Source organism: Planococcus citri, chromosome 2, assembly GCF_950023065.1.
Source record: "Planococcus citri chromosome 2, ihPlaCitr1.1, whole genome shotgun sequence".
In the NCBI taxonomy this organism is placed as follows: domain Eukaryota; kingdom Metazoa; phylum Arthropoda; class Insecta; order Hemiptera; family Pseudococcidae; genus Planococcus; species Planococcus citri.
The window spans coordinates 59771140-59788728 of NC_088678.1; the positions used below are offsets into that span (position 1 = coordinate 59771140).

Below are 17589 nucleotides of genomic sequence, written 5' to 3' on the forward strand. Positions count from 1 at the left end.
TATGTACTATCGATTGCTCGGCTGTCTCTTACCTATATGATTCTAGTTTTCTGATTTTGTGTGATTTTTTGTTCGTAGAAGGACAAATGCACAGTACCTTGTATTATACAATACAATAGGGACAGTGCCGGTGGCACGATTTTTTTCCCGTCGAGGGGGAAGGGGGGGAAGATTTAGACTTTTTCCTAAAAGACGGAGTCAAAATTAGCCTGCCTTACTAAGCTGATGGCGAAATTTTCCTCTGTTGAGGTAGGGGGCACAAACCGAGTAATTTTTATTATTAGTTCTGAAGAGTGTCAAAAATAATTTATCCACTTGAAACGATACATTTAGGTACTTACCGACTGTTTTCCCCGAGAAGAAATCCTGCCACTAGTATACTGGCTGTAATCCATGAAGAACATCGAACTGATGGTACGATTAAATTTTTAGCTGGAAAATTTCATTTACAACGCTTCCTGGAACTATTCCTGTGTGCTGCAGAAAAAACCAATTCTGTAAAATTTTGACACAGATTTTTGAAAAACTTCAACCTTTCGGCATTTTTAAAAATTGAAAAATATGGTGAGCAGAAATAAGAAAAGTACGGCGATTTTATTTTTGATTTCATTCATTCTCAGCCTTTTTCAGGGAACCACATTTTAAATTTTACAACCCTAAAAAACCTTGCCATTTACAATAATTTTTCATTATAAATTCCCATGGAAATTTATGGATTTGAAAGTTTCTAGAAATTTTCTCCATAAATTTCCAGAAAGTTTACGTTGAAAATTTCCCATCATTTCTACAAAATAATGATACGTACATTTTTAGCTCTTTTTTATCACTGCTTTTCATCAATTTTTATTATCAGCCCTATAATGGAATGGTACGAGTTGTTGAAAAAGAACGTATATAGGTAGGTTCCTACAATTGCTTCCAAATTAATATTAAAGCTGTGGAAAATTTCGAATAAGTGTTACTCAAGCTAATGATTCCACATTCGATATGTCAGAAGCGGAGTGAATGACGCGGCGACACTTCCCGCGGAAACTCCGAAAAAAATTCACATCCAAATTAACGATATAGACTCAAATGATGGGAGATTCAAAAATATATGCTTACAAGGGAAGTATCCCAACTGATACAAAAATTTTCAAACTATTGATAAATGGGAATCAAAAAAGATCTGAAAATAGGTACACCCCCATACTTGGTGAAAATTTCAAGAAATTATTTCATTTTTCAATTTTTTGGCGAAGAGTCAGGAAAATTTAGATTAAATCTTTGAGTATATAATATACATGATATGGAGGGCTAAATATGCAGGTTCCATGCGAGCTTCTGTAGAGCGCGCTCGACTTGGTTCAGTAAAAGAACCCAACTCATTTTAGACTTAGAGACAATTTTGTAAAGTATTTGTAAAAAATAGTTTAATGAGTACCCAAGAAGTTATAAGCCTTCCCTTGAACATTTTTAAACATTTGAAGATCAATTCATCGCTTACATTTATCATTTATCAAAATCGCTATCATAGGTCCTTTTACTGAACCAGATGCTGAATGCTGGATTATTAGCCCTCCATATCATGTATATTATATACTCAAAGGATTAAATTAAATCATCAGTGTTTCTTTTTTATTGCAAATTGAGGATATTCATTGGTTGTTGAATAGCCAATCAGAATCGTTCAAATTGCACCTTGACTTATCCGTCTGTATTGAGAGTTGCATACCAGTACTTCTGCAGGAATTTCCAATTTTTGTAGGAAATCTTGTACTTTGAAGTTGGTTTGGTTGTTGGAATTATTTGAACTGCATAATTATCTTGAGTTTTGAAGGTGATTCAGGAAGTTTTTGGCTAGCTTTGTACTTGAGCATCAGAATTTGTTTTCCAAGTTCTTTATGGAATATTTTTACAAGAGTATTTATTTTATTATGGTTGAAAAATTTCATTTTTTTGGATTTCGATTGATTTTAAAAATTGTATGTATTGCAGAGGTTATACATAGGTATATGCTAGCGATTAATCACAATCGCTTTTGTGAACATTTTGGTGAGAAATAATTAAGAAAAATGATTTTAAATGCGATAAGAAGTATGTACACAATTTTTACACATCTTAAAGCTATAACTCAAAAGTAATTGTATGTGTAAGTAAATTTTCAGCATTCTATCAAACAATAACAGTTTCTTATTCCTTCTAATTTTAAAATTAATCTTTGAAGAAACGATTCTTCATGATACAAGCAGGTACAAGGGCCAGTGCAATGCAGCAATAATCTTTGAAGCTGTTTGACAACTAATGTGGTACTGCTGCTTTCAACATGAGGAGCACTAAAATTATTACAGAAGTACATACGCAGCCACAAACTTCCCTTTGTTCTTTTGCTCTCTTTTTACGTAACAACTTTTCAGAAGTGTACGACTGGAACGAATTATGGTTGGAATTTTTCACCTGGGTGTAAACATCGTCAATATCCTGAAAAACAAATACGAGTATGTAAATACATAGGTAGTATCAAATTGTGATTTTGCATCTTCAGTGATCAGCCCACTACCTATATTATGTAATATGAAACAAGTTAATTGAATAGAATTTAAAAATAATTTTCTCTTTCTGCTACAATACTTCTATGTGGTGGCGCTATATTATGCACTTATTCGTATTGCAATACTGACATGAAATAAGTTCTGATCATTTGATCAATTACAGGAACTGAGTGATGTTCTCAAAAAATGAAATTCATTTTGAGTTTTTAATTTAGGTGATTCAACTTTTACCTACTCGTCCAATCATTGAAAGTCTATAATTTTAAAAAAATGTATTATTATGATATTAGGCAATTCGTTTCAGTTGACTTAAATTTTTACATTAATTCAATTTTCATTATTTTTTCAATCAATTTGAATATCTAATCATTTTTTAAAATAATTCGCTTCTGTATCGTTTATCAACTAGATTTGTTTATTATTATTTTTCTATAGATTCACTTGAATTTAAAAAAAAAAAAAAAATACTTTTAAATTATGACAAAAGTAAAATTGAAATTGGTAAACGAAAATTGTATTAGGTAGGTAGGTTAGGTTTTAGGTACCTAATGTAAAGAATTAAAACAAGATTGACATTGACAAATTGAAAAATTCAAATGCTTAAATAAAAATTAAATTACCAGTATCAATTTATTTTTGTACGATTCGTACAAATCGTCTCCATCCATGTTGATCTCTCTTCTAAACTGTTCCGACGCATATTTCTTAATCTTCAAATGTTCATGTTCAAGCCGATCCCATGCTACATACGGCTTACTCCCATTAGTGCATTCTTGAAGAACTGTCGTCATAAGTCGGTGATAAGTTTCTTTGGCTTTTTTCAATGCCGATTGATTGCAGGATTCTGCTTTATCTTTGTTGGAAATTTTGAAATGGGAATAATCCATATCAATATCCTGTAAAATAATAGAAATACTTACATAGGTAGGATAGGTATACCTATTTATTTTATGCAGGAAAAGTCGGTAGCTACACAAAAAAGGATGGAAATGGCAGAATCAAATTTTTATAGATCTTCAGAAAGTTATAAGAACTCCTTTCACACATACTTGTTCCAATAATGATCTGTATACTTCGGTGAATTCTTTTCCATATTCTTCGCAAAACTGTTTCACAACTTGATCTTTATGTTCAACGTGCGCCGCTTCCAATTCTTTGTTGGTTAGGTATGGTTTATTATTCTCATTATTTGACATATTTGTGAGCATCTGTCGGCGATAAAATTCTTTAGCATTGGCGAATGCCAGTTGATTACCGATTGTGACTATATTTTGGTTGGAAGTTTTAAATTGTTCGTATACATTATCGATATCCTGTAAAGCCAAGCAACTGTAGTTACGCTAAATATTAAAATCATGAGTTCTCAATCTCACATTTTGTTTTTGTTTGAATTTGAAAAAAAAAATCCAAGATTTATTGAAATTAAGAATGCTATGAAACTTTTACCTCTTCCAGCCTGATTCGGTACGACATGAAAATATCGCTTCCATCAACTCTACAATTTTTTCCAAACATTTCTAGGACTTCATTTTTACACCTCGCATGCTCCATTAGGAGTTCTTCGGAGTTTATGTATGGTTTAGGGCCCGCAAAAATCTGCATCATAAGCCGACAGTAGGCATCTTTGGCCTCTGTAAATGCAGATTGTAGTTTCACTTCCATTTTATTTCTGTTAAGAGATTTATATGTGTTATAATCCCTGTCCGTTTCCTAAACAAAAAGAATACGTTTCTAGCTGAAGTGTTTTTAAAATAGGAGTGAAAGTAACTATGACCAATCTCAGCGTAAATTAAGCAGGTACCTGTTCCAATCGAATTCTATATTGTTCGAAAAATTCATCTCCACCAATTTTACGTTGGCTTGTAAATTTTTCTATAGCTTTTGCTTTACATTTTCGATGCTCTGCCTCGATTTCTTCGCAACTGAGGTACGGATCAGCAGCTTCACAGGCTGCCATGATGAGCTGATGATAAGCTTCCTTCGCTGCTGCAGCAGCAGATTGATTACCTGCTATAGCAGTCGCCTTTTTTGGACATAGGATGACAGCGATGAGCGATTTTTTAAAAATCTAGAAATAATCGCGTAGTTTTCAATTTCTAGGTACTTACTGCGAGAATAGATTTTGGTTGAGGAATACCATCTCCGCTGAACACCTCCATGTAGCATTTGAAATATCGCACCAAATCCTTAACTTTGACTTTTTCACCGCCAATTTCTTTTTGAACCATGTTTTCCTTCGAAAGCAGCATTGGAACAAATTGTTCTAAACAAGTCTTGAATGAATCTTCCATATCTGCAATCAATATATATAGATTATTTGAGCAACTGCAGGGGAAAATTAATTCAAAACTGGGCCATGTTAACACGATAATAACCAACGTACCAGATAATCGCCCGTCGAAATTGGGATTTGTTGTAACTTTGAAACCAGGGTGAGGCATCAAGAAGCATTGAATATCATCGAAACATGATCGAATGTGTTTCCTCAATGATTGAAGCTCTGAGTGCATTACATCTGCAACCTTATTCGTCGAAGTAAAAATAAGTAAGATATTATTAGTCACAAGAAATTATGTTTTTCAGTTTATTGTTCTCTTTACCAATACAAGGTATACCATAACAAATAATCCTTCAAAGTGGTGATTGTGCAACTCATCGAGGGGAAAAGTATGCATGTTTGCCTAACTAGACATTTGAACACCCATTCCCCTAATAAGGTATAATATGCAGTTATTTAGAAAGTTGTGGAGGTTTGATTCAAATGATTAAAAACTATCTATCTCCTGCAAAAAAGAAACAATTTTTTCACTTTAAAATTGCGCAGAATATAAAGAAAGTATAGGATTAGGAAGCAGTTTTTTTTTTTTTTTTACAGATAATAGGTATGTACCTGCGCAGTTTTATAAATTTTGGACGATTTTTCAAAGAAAGAAAATTTTTTCTTGTATCTATTTTCTTGCATTTTTTTTTTTAAATAATTTGAAACCTAGGTATAAGAAAATGGGTGTTGCTCCATTAGAAAGAGAAAACTTTTCTCTACAAGAGGTCAACTAATATCTATAATATAAACATTATTAAAGAGGATATTTTTTGAATTTTTTTGGAAAAATGGTGAACAAAATTTGATATTAAGAGCTCCTCTACCTGTCGTAGTCTGGTTAAAATTAATTTAAAACAGGAATTTTTCATGAGATCGTAACTCAGCTCCTTCAAATCTCAAGTTATACAAACTTACATAGGTACTTTTACGCACGATAAGTTGCCTACTTATCACTTTGAAGGTTAATCATTCGTTATGGGACACCCCGTATAATTAGATAACGATGTAGGCATTCTCAGGAATATGGATGTACAAACCTCCAACATTTTGTCTAAAATTTTGCGTCCTCCTTCCGATCCATAATTCGCCTCATATGGGTAACTCCAGTCTCTGATAAGGAATTGTAATTTCTGAAATGGTTTATGCCCAGTTTCTTCCATAGCAAGGCATCCATACTTGGTGAACAACTAGATAGTTTTTTTGAGGGTATATTAGATTCAAGATTAGTTCTACATAATTTTAATTTTTAATATTTTATTCTATTTATTAAATTTATACTCAAAATACTTCTGATACCTACACTGATCTCATCACATTACTTTAATTATATATATTTAAAAAAAAATTAAATGCATCCTCTAAAAGAAAACTTTACAAATTCACTGAATAAAATCACTGAATGTGATAATTCTATTTCCCTACCTCTAAATGCTGCAAATCGTCTTCTTGAATATTATGAAACAGATTATAAACTTGGATCGAGCTCAACATGGTACTCAAAGCGAAAACAGTTGCGCAATCGTGGATTGTGCTTCTACCATCAAAAGTTCCTTGGGTATCAAGAAAAATTACTGCCACCTATGATAAATAGGAACACTGGTAAGTCTATAGGTATATAGGTAGGTATATATGTACATGAACATGAAGTTTTAATTCTGTTAACAAAAGATAAACTTGACAATCCCAATCAATAAAAAAATTTATATAAAAAAAAGGCAATTCAATGAATTTTGGCATACTTTTATTTGCCCCTGGAATAGGTATCTGATATCAATTTAAATTTTTGAAAAATGAGGTGTTAATGGTGAAACTTACTTACTCTTTCATTATTCGGTAAAGTAAGACAGAATATTTCGGACCACATTAGAATACCAGTAGTTGTGCGCTCCGATCCTCCTCGCCAAGAAAATCCCTCCAAAGGACGATTCACATCTTCCAACCAACTGCCCTTCATGGGCTGGCTAGACTTGCACTAAGAAAAGCACAAAATGTAATTTATTAAAATGATAGGTACTCGAAAAGATAACAAGTAAAACTATCTAATTAAAAGAAACAAACCGCAAAAAGAAAAAAGTTTCCTCGCAAGAGCAATAAATTTAATTAATAGATTAATATATAGCCTAGATAGTGTGGGTAGCTCAAAGTAGATGGATACCAATTTAAAAAAACGACATTTCATGGTCATATGTGATTTATTTATACGTATTATATTTTTGATAGGTGGTATCTAGGTACCTATTAATATCAAATAAATGAAATAACAGACACTTTTGTACGAATAAAATTATGTTAAAAGCTGAGAGTAAAGGGATCAACTGAACTCAGCGGAAGCTCTAGAGCTTGTCTGAGGCTTGTACTTAGATAGGTATAGGTATTTGGAAAACATCATAGGGTTGTATTTTACGGTGCAGTCTTTGTAAGCTTCTACCGTTGAAACGCTAGGTAGGCTATATACTTTAATGAATAACCAAGTAACCACCCCTCCTCGTAAAAGTGTTAGGTACTAATGGGTAGTGGTCACGACTAATCTGTCGTAATTTTACAGACGTGAAAGGACATATCTGACTACAGGCGCCATCGATATTTTTAGATATTGATTTTTCAACTCATCACTGTTGATAAATTTAAGCTCAACAAATTTTAATAAGAAAAAATAGAAAACGACCAGGAGCTTCACACTGTAAGGTAGTAGGTATGTCTAAGATGTATGCAGATGCACCTACCTAGTTGTATGGATATGGAACATATTATTGTGTCAAAAAGAAATGAAAAGTAAAAACGAAGAGAGTGTGTACAAAATACAACAATTATTTGTCCCATAACTTACCACATGATTCATATACCTTAGGAAGAAATCCAAAAGGAAAGATTTGCCTTTACGAAAGCTTCCAGCTACCGACACCACCACAGCATTACAGTTTTTAATGTCATCCCTTAGTAAAGCATCTTCCAAAGCTTTCACGTTCAATTCAAACTTATGCTGTGCATTCGATGTTACAATCGGGATTGGATAAGCTTGATCCATCGTCGCGTAAAATTTGAATAAATAGGCTTCTTTCCTATCTTAAGATAGTAGGTATATTAAATTATCTAGCTCCTTTTTACAACACTCAAAATAATAATTACATATGAAACATTAAAACATGCGCGCGTATTTAAAACTCACTAAAAAAAAGAGTAATAATAACGCGAAATTTTTTAGACTCTTCGCGTGGGTATGAGAGCATTACGAACTGCAAAAAATTTGATCATGCGCTGTACCTATTTGTGTTTCATTCGTTTTTATTCTCGGTACACAATAATTCATTCGGTATTATTTATTAAAAAATTTCGTTCACTGTTGGTTGATATGATATGAAAAAAAAACAAAAAAAAAAAAAGTTGATCCGCCAATTGCATCAGATTTTACTCACTTATGCAGTCACTTGTTAGGTAAGTAGGTAGGTCCTACTTGCTTTAAAAATTAATTTTGATTGATTTTACAAAGCATCAACAGTTCATAAACGACTTTAAATCCAAAAAAAATTTTTTTGGTAGTAGTTACCTACCTAAACCATTTACGAGTACATGACTGTAGTGTTGACAAAATATTATTTTCACTTTTTATAAACATGAGTTTTCGCAAGCTTTTGGCCTTTTGCCCTGACTTCGCTTGGGCTTTTTTGCTTGTTGTTTATTTTAAAATTTAAATTTTTAATTACCTGTTACGAAGGTATTCAAATTCTAAAATTGTGGAGTCAAAAAAATACAAGATACTCGTACAACTCATCACAAAAAAAAACTTGTTCTTCACTTCTCAAATTACGAATTTTTGAAAGTTTTTGCCCTAGCTTGGCTTGGGCCTCTGTGTTTTTTTTTTCAAATTCAACTTAGAAAAAATCTATATCATTCAAATTTTTAAAAAATGTTTAAACCAAACAAAATACACTTTTTACTAGAAAAACATCGTTTTTTTACCTTTCAAAACAATGTTTGGCTTTTCCCTTGCTTCGCTCTGGTCTACTTGCTTTTCATTTTCAAAATTTAATTTTTTTAAAACTCAACATTCAAATTCTAAAATTTTAGAGCCAAAAACATGAACAATTTTTTAAAAACACCTATAGTTTTTCCCCTGAAAGAGATAGAAATTATGCCATTCCTTTGCTCAGCCAATTTTTATCTCAGTCCTAAACTTTAAAAATTCCAGATTTGAAACTTCCATTAAATTTAAAGGGGAAAATAACAAATTGTTTAATAAGTCTTGATGTGAGTCTTAGGTAGGTATATCTCAATATTAGTAAAATTGTCATTTCATCTCGTATGTATTTCATTTTAGAAACTCGTCATTTTATTCGGTAAAATTGGTATTTTCTTCTCATACTAATCTGTAAATTTTCATTCACCCTTCCCCTCCAACATGGCTTGAAAAAACATAAAAATAAAAACTCGAGAAATTGCATCAATAAGAAGCATACTTATATGTTTAAGCAATATTTTCCACTCCCCCCCAGGGCTGTAATTCTAACCAAAGACATCCTATAAAAGGGTAGATGGAAGCCCTCGATAGAAAACTTCTCAAATTAAATATAGGTACCTATAAGTACATACTCACAAGAGGGAAATTGAGCCTACACTTGAATCCAAGCTATGAATGATAGTAGAGATAGGTAGCAACTTACTCGACATAGGTAGAACTATGTACATAGTTCAAAGAATTATACAGATTTACTTTAAACTCGTTACATAGGTATGTATGTATATCTACACATGTAGGTAGGTATAGGCACTTACTTGAAGTAAATACAAACGAACTTACTAAACAATAGGTAAATAACAGAAATGAAATACTAAAATAATAAAGATTATTGTAAGAAATAATGAGAAGCACAAAAAATACAAGTGGAAATAATTAAGCTGAATAACAAATAAAATCAAGTACGAATTCTCACAAAATGAGCAAATAATAAATGCAAGCGCTATTCTATTCTGTCTTTTTCTGAAATCCGCGCTCCTACGCTTAAAGTGTATTCATTTTAAAAGTTCTTCTTCAAAATGCCACCATATTTCATTTATTTCATTTTTGCAAAAAATGAAATGCTAAAAATAAATGCTAACAAAACTGTCGACTGTTAACAGTGAACTTTTGCCAAATTTTGGACAGATTAACTGTAAATTATTACTAATTGTACCTAAATTGTAAATTTTACAGTCTGTAAATCTACATTCTGTAAAAATTTAGTAAGTACATACCTACGGCGGAGTGATTTTTGAAAATGTAAAAATGTATTTACATATGTACCTACTTATTATTTTACATCATAGCTGAATTCAGTTTTTTTCGTTGAACAGCGCATCAAACTGCAATACTTACTCTAAAAAGATTTTTATGAGAAAAAATATTTGACCCTGGGCGGTGCGGTTGAACTTGACCTCACCTCTCACATTACTTACTTACCTGATACCTCCCACCCTGACTGTTGGGCTACCCTTCTGCACTTATGGCTATCATTAGTGGTGTCAAGTATCGTCGAAAACAGGTATCGATAAGTATCGATACTAATCGATACTCCAATTTTTCACACTTTTGCCCGTGTTTTTTTTCACCATGGGCCATGGCCCAGAGGAAAAAACGTAAAATACAGTGACAATTTGACAACAGCTGGAATTTCACAAAAATTTGAACAGTTTTTGGTAATTTTTGTTTTTTTCATGTTTTTCTTCGCATTTTGAGGAGGTGTAAGCGAAATTTTGCACCATTTTTGATAAATTTTAACGAAATTTTGTATTCGATACTCGCTCAAAAAGTATCGATAAGTATCGAATACAACCAAGTATCGATACTATCGATACTATCGATATTTTTTGACACCACTAGCTATCACGAAAACTACAATAACCACTAAAATGCAGATCACGACACTCCACAATTGTTCTTGTTGTTTTTTTTTCAACTTCTTTTCAGTAGTGTAGGCTTGATAAGTAACTTGATTAGAACTTCTGAACGTCTGGTAATTATCATCAATGTCCTGCAAATGAATACGTGATGGTGATGCTCTAATATGATTTCATTTTTATTGACAAACTGTGATGATTTGAATCATGAGATTCAGAAAGAACAGGGACTACCAAATGAATACGTAGGTTCAAGCGAGTACAGATATTTTTTTTAAAAAAACGAATAAAATTAAATACTATACCTACAGGATGGACAATCTTTGAGGTTTTTTTTCATTTTTTTTTGAAAAATTGGAGGGGATATTTGATAAAAAGTTGAATACTTATGCCCTGAAAAACCTTTGAAAAAGAGGAAAAAATTCAAAAAAGATTTTCTCAGTTCCAAGTAAATATAATTGAATTTCAATATCAATTTTAAAATTTTGAAACCTCGGTGGAAAAATGATGGTTTGAGCCGAAACAAGAATCCAAAATTTTTCTGGCAGTTTTTTGAGGTTCCACCGCAAATTTTTCATCGAATCTCGTCTACATTTTTATTTTTTAAAAAAAAAGGTCGAAGACGAGTCACCTTAATAGAATACTCACTCGAATATATAAGTAGGTAAACGTTTCCGCAATAAAAGTATGTTTTTATGTTAGAGGGTTGAAGCAATAACTATATGTAGAAGATGGTGTGAGTGGGAGTGACCTATGCTTCTTCAATGAACTACGACTACGAGTACAGGGTGCCTAGAAATATTGGCTCAAGGTGTTAACACAACCTCAATGTTCGCTTACTCGCCAACAGTGCTACGTTTTCAATAGGTTAGCTTAGTATTTGTAGTTGAAATACTCGATATTTCTACTCACCCTGTATAAGTGTATAATGTTCAACTCGAAAGTTGAGAAAATAAAGAAGCCTAGGTAGGTAGAGGTACCTGTGTCAATTTGATGCTATATGATTCGTATAATTCATCTCCTTCCATATTGATTCGTTCTTTGAACTTATTTAACGCGTATTCTTTATATTTGAGGTGTTCTCGTTGAAGCATATCCCATTTTGCATATGGTTTCCGGTGACCAGGGCTTTGGCAAAATGCTGTCATGAGTTGACGATACGTTTGCTTGGCCGCGACCAATGCCAATTGATTACAGGATTGTGCATTACTTTCGTTAGTCGTTTTGAAGTGGAAATAATCCTTGTCAATATCCTTTATAATTAAGTATAAACAAATCTCATGATTAGAACTATAGGCCTATGAATGACCCTACAGCCGATTCATTTCTCTAATACGAAAGGTAATTTAGTATAGGTACACGAAGTGAAAACTGCAGAAAGATTGAAACAGTTGGAAAATTTTAATACCTATGTACGTACTTCCTAACCTATAGGGTACCTTAATTTTTTGATAAGGATGCCTAAACCTACCTACAGAAGTCTAGATGCAAAAGATGGAATTTCAATCGAGTATTCCTGTACTTACTCCTTCCAATAAACTTTTATAAATTTCAGAGCTCTCCCCATCGCCATATTCTTCGCAAAACTGTTCCATAACTTGATCTTTATACTGCACGTGCATTGCTTCCAACTGATTACGAGTGAAGTATGGTTTAACATTTTCGTTAGCTGTCATACTTGCTGCCACAAGTTGGTGATAAGATGCTTTAGCATTGACGAATGCGAGCTGATTGCCCATGCTTGCTATACTTCTATTAGAGGCTTTGAATTGTTCATATCCTTTATCAATTTCCTGCAATTCAAAAAAAAAAAAAATCATATCGAAAGTGACAAAGTAAAACTACATATGAAAATAATAATGGGATTTTCGACAAAATTTTAAAAGTTGAGAATTGGGGGAAACTGAAGTTTGAATTTAGAGAATTCTGGACTGGTGGAATATACCTATGCTGTTTTCAAATTTGATACCTATTGGGGCTCATCAAATGCACAGATCCGCATAGAAACACTCACTTGTTCCAACTTGATTCTGTATGATGTAGAAATACCGGCTCCATCCATCTTACTGCTTGTTTCGAACATTTTCAAAGCTTCATTTTTAGATTTTAGATGCTCCGTTTGCAGTTTTTCTGAATGTATACTGGATTTAGAACCTCCGAAAATCGCAATCATACGTCGAAAGTAAATATCTTTAGCTTCAATGAATGCTGTTTGATTTAGGACTTCTACTTTATTTTGATTGAAAACTTTATACTGGTTATAATCTTTGTCAATGTCCTGGAGAGAAATAATAGCCATTAGAATCGTGGTTCTTTCGCTCTAATTCCTATACAGGTACGTTGCCAACTTGTTTTGAAGAAAATGGCCCAGTTTCAAAAGATAATGATATTGCTGTCGTCATAATCCAAAACCACTTTTAGTTGGCCAGGTAGGTACCTGGGTAGTGGGTACATATCTAACATTCTACATTACATATTTTTACACATTGGTTCTCCAAATTCATACTCGTACACCCGAACATTTTTCAAAATTCTCTATTGGCAACTCACCTGTTCCACTTGAATTCTATATTGTTCGGAAAGTTCATTTCCACCCATCTTAGGTTTATTCATAAATTTCTCCATCGCTTCCGCTTTACACCTTTGGTGTTCTTGTTCTAACTCCTCAACGCTGAGATAAGGTTCAGTGGCTTGACAAGCCGCGGATAACAGTCGATGGTAAGTTTCTTTTGCAGCTGCAACAGCTGATTGGTTGCCTGCTTCTGCAGTCGCCTAAAAATTATGAAAAACCAACGTTAAAACCAGTATCTAATGGTCTAGGTACCCATAATTCTTAATAGATATGTGCTTACAGCAAGAATAGATTTTGGTTGAGGAATATCGTCTCCATTAAACACCTCCATATAACATTTGAAATATCGCACCAAGTCTTTGACTTTAACTTTAGCGCCTCCGATTTCTTTTTGAATTATGTTTTCAGCAGACAGCAGCATGGGAAGAAATTGTTCGATACATATTTTAAACGTATCTTCCATATCTGCGTATGAAATATAGGTACATACATATGTACATAATATAAGAGACTTTACAGTTTTCGAACGTAGATACTTGATCAGGCCGGCAATCGGCATACCTACCAGACAATCGTCCATCGAAATCGGGATTTGTTGACACTTTGAAGCCAGGGTGTGGCATCAAAAAACACTCCATATCAGTAAAACATGATTTAATGTGTTTCCTTAATGTTGCCAATTCCGGATGCATTCCATCTGAAATCTTCAATGAAACAAGTAAGCATAACATAGGCTACTTACAATGGAATGAAATAATCAGGCGTGAAACTTAAACAAAAAACAAAAAAACTATAGTAAGTTAAAACAAAACGTTAAAAACGTGAAATTGACTGAATTTGAATATTTGACAATAATTGAATGAAAAAGTATTGCAAACATGAATTGCAAGAAAACTTATGAATTGAAAACATAAGCAAAGTGATAAAAGACGAAATTTGGCGGAGTAGACATAAGTATGTACCTACCTACTTAGCTATGTAATGTACCAACCTCTAATATTTTATCTAAAATTTTGCGTCCTCCTCCCGATCCATAATTTGCCTCATACGGGTAACTCCAATCTCTGACGAGAAATTGTAATTTTTGAAATGGCTTATTACCAGTTTCTTCAATAGCCAGGCATCCATATTTAGTAAATAACTGAGGACACACGTTGATGATATGAGATTCAGAGATTAAGATAACAAAGTGGATATGAGCTTATATTTTTTTAGATTCTAATGTCTTCTCTTAGGTACCTCTACCTACATTTGTATTTGTATATAGTCTTTTAACAATAAAAGCATTCTCAAACAATAAACAGCGCATACGATTTTTGGGGCACCTAATGAAGGACTTACTTCTTTCACTGTGAAATTACCTGTAAATGCTGCAAATCGTCCTCTTGAATATTATGAAACAAATTATAAACTTGGATCGAGCTCAGCATAGTACTTAAAGCGAAAATGGTAGCGCAATCTTGAATTGTACTTTTGCAATCAAACGTTCCTTGGGTATCAAGTAAAATTACTGCCACCTGAATAAGAACAAAGGTAGATGTACCTACGTATAACGGATATTAATTTCATTTCCATTCAAAACTGTAGTTATAGGTTCCTGGTACCTAGCCTATTTATATGGATCATCTTTTTTTCTTTTCATTTTTTTTTTGTTGGAAAAATTTAATGAATCATCTTTTTTTTGGAAAAATTTCATTAAGGACGGAATTTACCCCAAGCCCGTATTTTTTTCGAGAGGCAGCATATTGATCCTCCAAGGGAAAATGGCGGGTACTCAGGAAAAATGCAGTAATGAATTAAAATGACGACCAGAATTTTGAGGGTTCTTATTTTCCTAGGGCCTGGGGGGCTGGCACCGTTTAAGATGGAACTTACTTTATCCTGATTCGGTAAAGTGAAGCAAAATATTTCAGACCACATCAAAATACCAGTGGTAGTCCGTTCTGATCCTCCTCGCCAAGAAAATCCATCCAGTGGGCAATTCACATCTCCTAGCCAACTACCATTTGTTGCAGCTTGGTTAGATTTGCACTACAAAGGTACAAGATATTCAACGTCGAAAAGTATCTACTATAGGTAAGTATAGGTACATAATAATCATGACATTTTTAACAATACCTACTTTAGAAGAAACAATTTTTTCACCAACCTATCTTAATTAGGTGAGTACCATAGTTATTTGTACTAATACATGAACAAAGTGTTTTGTTGCAGGCGGAGACAAAAAAAAATAAGCATGAAACTTCAAAGAATGATATAGGCCTATGTCTTAGGTATAGTTTTACATGAAATGAGTTAAAACTGTCAACAAGAAGAAATCAAGCTAACAAAATGTCATGACTCATGAATCACGATTAATTTAATGACTCACCATATAATTCATGTAGCGCAAGAAAAAATTCAAGAGAAACGATTTGCCTTTACGAAAGCTTCCAGTAACAGACACAACCACCGCGTTGCAGTCTTTAATATCATCTCGAAGTAGAGCATCTTCCAAAGCGTTAACATCTAATTCAAATTTATGCTGGCTGTTCGATTTTACAATCTGTATTGGGTAGCCTTGATGCATTGTTGATCAGCTACGTATCTATTTGTACCTACATATAATTATGTTGGGTTACTCTCTAGTACCTATGCTTGAAATTTATGCGAAGGTAGGATATACAGAATAAAAACGTATTATTTAAGGCCTATTGTACTTACCAACTATTTGTTAAAAAAATTTCGAATACAAAATTTCCACAATAATATTTGCTTGTGTATCACCAATCCAAAAATGTAGTAATACAGAACTGTATCATTTTCAATTTTCTATTTCAATTTTGGGACAACTATGTGTCACTTCCTGATGACAGAGAATAATCAGTCTCAGTTTGATGAAACAATACCGATAACCCAATCCGCTATCCTTTGTAACGAATTCCAAACTAAGTTTGATGTAAATGATACAGTATCCACATCCGGGTATTCGATTACTTGCGCCCCTCCTCCTTCGTTTTGGTATATTTTTCAACTACAAAGAGAAAGGAAGTCATGAAAAAAAAAAAAATCGGTGTCGATCCGAATGTATACCGATTTGTGGTTATCAGTAGAACCATGGGGGGTAAAACCTGTATCTGAATGTCCCAAAAAGTGTATCTTCTGAATATCCGTTTGGATTTTTACGCTTACAGGGGTTTCTAAAGTAGGTACTACCTACTGTTGAATATACCTACATATGTAGTTCAAAAATTGTTTCTTGGCAAATATTTCGCATTAATTATGCTAAATTGCAGAAAGATATCATTCCTGAAACCGGGGAAATATTTTGTTCGGCAGGTGTGCCAATTTTTAAATAATTTTTGCCAATTACAAAAATTTGAAAAAAATAGTTAAAAACTTACGTGTGAAATTGTTTTGATTTTTCGAGATTGAAAAAGAACTTTCAGGTTTACGTTTTGAAAATTTGGATCTACTCATAATTGTAAGATCAAGAAAGATATTTTAGAATTTTCTTCATTTCTCAATCAAGATTGATTATAGGCACATTTTTAAAAAAAAATTCATCCCTCCCCCTCTTCTTGGACTATAAGAACATTTCAGCTTTAGCCAGAGGAATTTCATATTTTGTGTGATTTTACGTTGGATTTGAAAAATATGAGTGGAGATTACTTTGGCTAAAAAATTGAGGTGTGTCCAAATTCTTAAGAGGGAGAAACAAAAGGAGGCGAAAAAGGTTCAAAAAAATCAAAATCAACTTTTTAGAACAATTCCGAGAAGAGAAACCTCAGAAATCGACTTGGAATGTTGGAAAATTTGCATGTGCGTTTGGAGGGGGTCGGTCCTAGATATGCCTTCCGGTCGTCCCTGGTGAGCGTTCTCCCCTATTGTGGATCTAAGCCCCCCAAAACCAGTTTTTTTGGGGGGTCTACCCCCCTCGATGGGGAGCCATGTGCTGTAACTTATTCTACGAGAAATTTTCTGTACAATAACAATGAACCTATGTAATTTTCCCATAGCAATGAAACCAACACCATCAAAGTAACTTTATTTCGAAAATCGTGAAAAATGAGAGGGGCTGAGGGGGTCTGGAGAGGACTAGGTGATTGTAGCAGAAAATCTGAGGTCATATTCGTGCTCAGCGGTATCGAATCATATGAAAACGACACCAATGTCATCAAAATAACTTTATTTCGAAAATTCATGAAAATTGAGGGGGGCTGAGGGGGTCTGGAGAGGGGTAGGTGAGTGTAGCAGAAAATCTGAGGTCATATTCGTGCTCAGCGGTATCAAATCATATGAAAACGACACCCAAT

At 33.4% G+C, this 17589-nt stretch overlaps 2 protein-coding genes across 2 annotated transcripts; both read right to left on the reverse strand.

Moving 5' to 3' along the window:
- Nucleotides 1-1928: 1928 nt before the first annotated feature.
- Nucleotides 1929-8243, reverse strand: LOC135836856 (atlastin-like). The gene is made up of 11 exons (XM_065351914.1): nucleotides 7679-8243; nucleotides 6671-6823; nucleotides 6274-6429; nucleotides 5889-6038; nucleotides 4915-5053; nucleotides 4640-4824; nucleotides 4333-4554; nucleotides 3978-4241; nucleotides 3581-3844; nucleotides 3152-3427; nucleotides 1929-2460 (listed from the first exon to the last, which is right to left on the reverse strand). Exons 1-11 carry the CDS (start codon nucleotides 7874-7876, stop codon nucleotides 2281-2283), a joined length of 2187 nt encoding a protein of 728 aa, XP_065207986.1. The 5' UTR covers nucleotides 7877-8243; the 3' UTR covers nucleotides 1929-2280.
- Nucleotides 8244-13060: 4817 nt separating this feature from the next.
- Nucleotides 13061-14603, reverse strand: LOC135834117 (atlastin-like). Its single transcript, XM_065347955.1, has 5 exons — nucleotides 14544-14603; nucleotides 14286-14435; nucleotides 13860-13998; nucleotides 13575-13759; nucleotides 13061-13494 (listed from the first exon to the last, which is right to left on the reverse strand). Exons 1-5 carry the CDS (start codon nucleotides 14601-14603, stop codon nucleotides 13258-13260), a joined length of 771 nt encoding a protein of 256 aa, XP_065204027.1. The 3' UTR covers nucleotides 13061-13257.
- Nucleotides 14604-17589: the final 2986 nt, after the last annotated feature.